Below are 5,151 nucleotides of genomic sequence, written 5' to 3'. Positions count from 1 at the left end.
CAGAAATGCAACGATCGGAAGCTCTGAACTCCTCTTCGGAAGTTCCGATATTTTGCGTGTCCGAGTGAGTTGACACGTCGATAATGCGCATGGACTAACTGAGATCGGAATCTCCAATCGTACTTCGGAAGTTTCGTACGCCTAGTAGCTTCCGAACACCTTCGCTCCTTCTGATCTCTTCGGACCATCCGATCACTACAGGGCTTGGGTTCGAACCTTCCGAACCACCCAAGCCCAAATAAGACCATTTACCACTTTTGAACATTTTGGATTCGATTTTTGGTCCGTTTGACATAATTAAAATTTTTTAATCATGTTTTACTTGTTCCAAACACATTTAGTTAAATTAATCTTGTAAATGGGACTGGACTACTACAACGGTTTTTTCTATCGCAAAACTCTCTCACCTTCCTTTTTCTACCTTTTGTACATAGTTTTTTTTACTCTCTTTCATTTGTATTGATTTTACAAAAACTGTAGGTGTATTTATCATGATTTTGCAGAGATATTGCAATGCAAAATTTTTGTTTTCTTTAAATTGTTTACGCACGCATTGCACGTGTCACGGTTGCTATAATAATAATAATAATAATAATAATAATAATAATGCATCAAACCCTTTGAAACTCTTTGAACAACTAACTTAATCTTTTTAATAGACAAGTAAACAAAAATGGTAATACTTTCATATTTCAATAAATTTATTATTTTTCAAATGTAACTATCTTTTTCATATATATTTTTTAAATTAAAAATAAATAACATATAAATTATTTTTCATATAACATAAATTATTTGTGCACATAGAGTTTCACCAAACTAAATTATTAATTTTAGTTAAAATATTTCATTTTAGAGTAGGGCAATGGGGGGCTGGGTCACGGTATATACTCTCGCTCTCCGTCATAAATTTTGAAGTTTGACATCACTTCTTATATGTTGCTTCTGTCCCCTCCAATTTTCTAAAAATTACATTACATTTACCAAAACATATAAAATCAACTTTCAAAATTTTGCGATTGTTTTTTGGGAAAAAAATGGATCAAATTGAAGTATCGATCGACCAATATGGTGGAGTACAGATAGGCTCACAAGAAGAGATCTTTTTGTCTGGGACATGTGGTCCTGTGATCAAAAGTTCCTAATTTAATGGATTAAGGCCCTCAAAGGTAGTGAAAGTCAATTTATGAAGTGATCCTTGAAAACATTACAAAACAAAATAAAAACTCAGGGTCAATGGTACTTAACTTACAAGTCAGATTAGAGCAAATTTGAATTTAAAAACTAATATTTATTTATTGAGTAGGAATCTTGTGAGACGGTTTCATGGATCTTTATCCGTGTGATATGTTAAACTTACTCATATTTATAATAAAAAATAATATTTTTGGCATAAAAATTAATATTTTTAATGGATGATCTAAATATGAAAGTTGTCTCACAAAATTAATCAGCGGGATCGTCTCACTCTCACATGAGTTTTTGTTATTTAGTAAACATAAAAATTCCTACTTAATTGTCTCATGAATCAATTTTTTGAGAAAAATTTCCACCCAAACCGATCAATTATAAAATGATTACGTTTTACTTTTACTGCATATAATGAGTCCTCTCTTTTGCTAAAGGGCATAGTCCTAACCTTAGTACTCATAGTTTCAATTAAATGAAGCTCATGCATGTTTAAGGTTTGACCAAGAAGATCGACATACTTCCAAGCGATTATTTTTATGAGTATGTTTTTTTGTCAGACAAGTCGATCTGATCAACTTACTCATATTTAAAATGACATACGATATTTTTTTATAGAACACAAAAATTCATACAAAACGATATCGCATGTTAATTTTGTGAAACGGATCTCATATATGACCCGACTCATTAAAATTATTATTATTTATATTAAAAATATTATTTTTTTATCTTAGATATGAATCAGATCGACATATTCTTAGCAGAAAGAGTAATAACTTTCATGGATCGAGTGAAGTTAGATATCTTTATAACAAAATTGACTCCTAAAACTATCTTATATGAGTTTTGTATACCTTTATACAATAGTTTTTTTTTTATACAAAGGGGAGTGGAGGACTCGAGCATACGTCAATTGACGGACATATGAGATCAATTGGACTACAACCTTGTCTCTTTACAATGGATTTTTAAAACATTGTTTTCGAGATTGTATTTTTCTAACCAAAGAGTATGTTTTATTTGTACACAAATCTAGTGGTCGCTTTGTGTAAAACACCTAAGAAATGGATTAACTTGTGGTAATATTTTCCCCAGAAACACATGCTCAAAGAGTAGACCCAAATTTTTTTTTTCTTTAACCGATACTTTTTGACCAAATAAAGAAAGCCCAACCCCATCACATATTTTATTGACTCACCAAATTTCGCCACGGGGGAGGGGGGGAATCGTGTGCGGCGCGCGTGTGGGAAAACCCTAGAGATAAACATGTGCTATGGCGGCAAACACCAAAATATTTTACTCGAATTCCCAAAAACACCCCCACTACCATAAATTAAACAAAGGCTCTCGAGGCGCCGTTTTCAAAGACTTGGCGGGGCCGTAAAAGTTTCGGAAATTCAGGCCCTTTATCGTCTTTTCACTTTTCCCCCGATTTAGGGTTTCCGTTGCCTTATATATAAAGTCCCTCAACTAATTCTCTTTTCTCAATCGCCCCCAATTTCACTCTCCCGATACCTCTTTCTCCTGCTGTGGGTCTTGTCTGAGTTTCGTTTTCAATCTTCAGCGCGATTCCTCTTCACTCCCACCATTCCCTTCGGCCTTCTTCTTCGACTTCGAGTGGTCTCACTGTGTACGTATACTTTAGATAGAGGGTTATAAGACGAGTCGGTGTCTTAGTTTCTTGGTATTTTCACTTGGGTAGAGCTTGATCGCATGCCAGCGGTTTGGTGTGTGCGTTGTTTGTTTGTTTGTTGTTAGGCGTATCTTGATCTGGGTTTAGCTTCGTTTCAAGCTAGGGTCGAGTTGGGTTTTTCCAGTTTCAGTTCTGTGATCTTTGTTCCGTTTGGTTTGATCGGAAGTTGTTGGGTAAAGAGACCCCCTTTCTCAGTCGTTGATCGAGTGTTCCATCTGGGTTTTTGTCAGATCTTTGATCGAGTGTCTGAAAATGGTGGATCTGAGTGATAAAGTAAGTGATCGCGATCATCATAAGTTGGAGGGGTCTTTTTTATTCATTCGATCAAGTTAACCTAAAATCATTTGATTTTTTTTGTTTCTCAGGGTTCAGAATCCGAAGAGATGAGTAGCCAAACACCCACCCCTGATAGATTATCATCCGATAGCACGAATGTCAAGACATGTGTCAACTGCGGCACCTCGAAAACACCCCTCTGGCGAGGCGGCCCAGCTGGTCCCAAGGTAATATACATACAACGAATCCTGTATGTATATGCGTCTCTTCTTTTTTTTTTGAATATTTAACGTTCTGAGTTGCATTGTTTGTCGTTTTGCCTGCAGTCTCTGTGCAATGCATGTGGGATCAGGAGCAGGAAAAAGATAAGGGCCCTAATGGGCGTGGCAAAAGAGGAAAAGAAAGCCAAGAAATCCGGAAATGGCAGGAGTTTGAGCCACCAAAGCAGCAGCAGCAACAGCTGCACCGGCAGCAGCGGCGGCGAGAGCGGCGGCAAGATTGGGAAGAAATTGTGGGCATTTGGGTTGGATGTGGCTTGGCAGAGACCAAGATCGAACACCCATCAGAGAAAAAAACTCGGGGAAGAAGAGCAAGCTGCTATCCTTTTGATGGCCTTATCTTGTGGCTCTGTTTACGCCTAGTGTTTGAACCCAGTGCAGCAGTAGTTGTACCTTTTTATTTAATTTTTAACTAGTTTTGTGAGCGGCAACACGAACAAGGAAAAAAGGGCTGAATGGGCTTTTCCAAGTGTGTACTTTTGGGGGTAGATTAATGAAAATTTGTTCCAAATTTGTTTTATTTAATATAATTTTTTGGGAGAATATAGTATATATGGTTGTTTTCATGTCGTGTATGAGAAATATCAAGAAAAGTTTTAGGTGATAGATATTATTTTTTTTAGCATAAGATAAGATATGGTACCCCTTTGTTATGGATCTTATCTTTATCTTATGGTGTTAATCTGTCGGAAATGATTGGTACAAAATCGAGGGAGATTGGTCTTGGCCTCAAACATTTCATCTTCAATCTTCCCTCCAAAAAAAAATTGGTCCTTGGATTACCTTCAATTATTTTCAATAAAATGTTGTTTGTATAAGCCAATTAGTTATCTCTCTTTATGATGCAAGAATTGAAGATGTTATCTTTTGGTGTACATCGAATTATAAATAAAGTTAATCAAGTAATCGTATTGCAGAAGTTTTGGTACCCGTGGATACATGGATATTCGGATTGAAATTGAAAATTTTGAAATTATAATGAATTGGTTCCCTCTAGGTGAAGGTAATTCAAATTTTAGGTTGCCTTGTTAATATGGCGAGCAACCACATTTATTCACAATTCAAGGACACAATGAGGATTGAGGGGCCTCTCATTTATTACAGCGTTGTAATTTAAAATTGAAATTCATGCTTCAAAACGAAATTTAGAATTTGTGCTGGGTATTTTAATTAAAATTACAAAAGGAAAAATCACAATTTCCACAAAATTTATTTAGATATTTTTCATTTCCCTAAATTCAATTTTTTTTCCTTGCCATTTCGAATTTTATATCGATATCTAAAAGGATTTTTTTTGGTTGAATTCGTTTGGAGCTTTTAAGTTCTTTAATTTTAACATCAAAAATAATTATTACATCAATTAAATATATTAGATTGGAGTATGGGTAGAAGAATTTGATAACCGGATTGTTAAATGTTAAATGACTTTTTTTTTTCCCAAAAAAATCCTTTTATTATTATTATTTTTATTATCCATTTATTTTGGATACAGTGTTTCAAATTTCATTGGGCTGTATAATTAGGCCCTATTGATGAGTCCAGGATCTCCCATTTTTGCTGGACCACTAAATTAACGGTCATACATCAAATATTCAAATAGTTATTAGTGCATTGATCAACCCATTGCATGCTTATATAGATATCTATAATCATTGTTATATTATTATAAAAATTAACGAAAAATTATATTATAGAATTAATTATATTTGAATG

General features: G+C 34.5%; 1 protein-coding gene across 1 annotated transcript; it reads left to right on the top strand.

Annotated features, from left to right (window-relative positions):
* Positions 1 to 2,683: 2,683 nt before the first annotated feature.
* On the top strand, positions 2,684 to 4,044 carry LOC140875286 (GATA transcription factor 15-like). The gene is made up of 3 exons (XM_073278939.1): positions 2,684 to 3,157; positions 3,250 to 3,387; positions 3,487 to 4,044. The coding sequence occupies exons 1-3, from the start codon at positions 3,137 to 3,139 to the stop codon at positions 3,799 to 3,801; spliced, it is 474 nt and encodes a 157-aa protein (XP_073135040.1). The 5' UTR covers positions 2,684 to 3,136; the 3' UTR covers positions 3,802 to 4,044.
* The last annotated feature ends 1,107 nt before the right edge of the window (positions 4,045 to 5,151 follow it).

This window comes from Henckelia pumila, chromosome 1 (genome assembly GCF_033568475.1).
Source record: "Henckelia pumila isolate YLH828 chromosome 1, ASM3356847v2, whole genome shotgun sequence".
Classification (NCBI taxonomy): Eukaryota; Viridiplantae; Streptophyta; class Magnoliopsida; order Lamiales; family Gesneriaceae; genus Henckelia; species Henckelia pumila.
The sequence above is the reverse complement of the archived record's forward strand: the minus strand, read 5'-3'. Positions and strand labels throughout refer to the sequence as shown.

Bases quoted from the DNA above. Each gene is read 5' to 3' on its own strand.
- LOC140875286 (XM_073278939.1), top strand. From the start codon at position 3,137: ATGGTGGATCTGAGTGATAAA. The intron at 3,158-3,249 runs GTAAGTGATCGC...TTTGTTTCTCAG, and splicing joins TGGTGGATCTGAGTGATAAA to GGTTCAGAATCCGAAGAGAT. The intron at 3,388-3,486 runs GTAATATACATA...TTTTGCCTGCAG, and splicing joins GCGGCCCAGCTGGTCCCAAG to TCTCTGTGCAATGCATGTGG.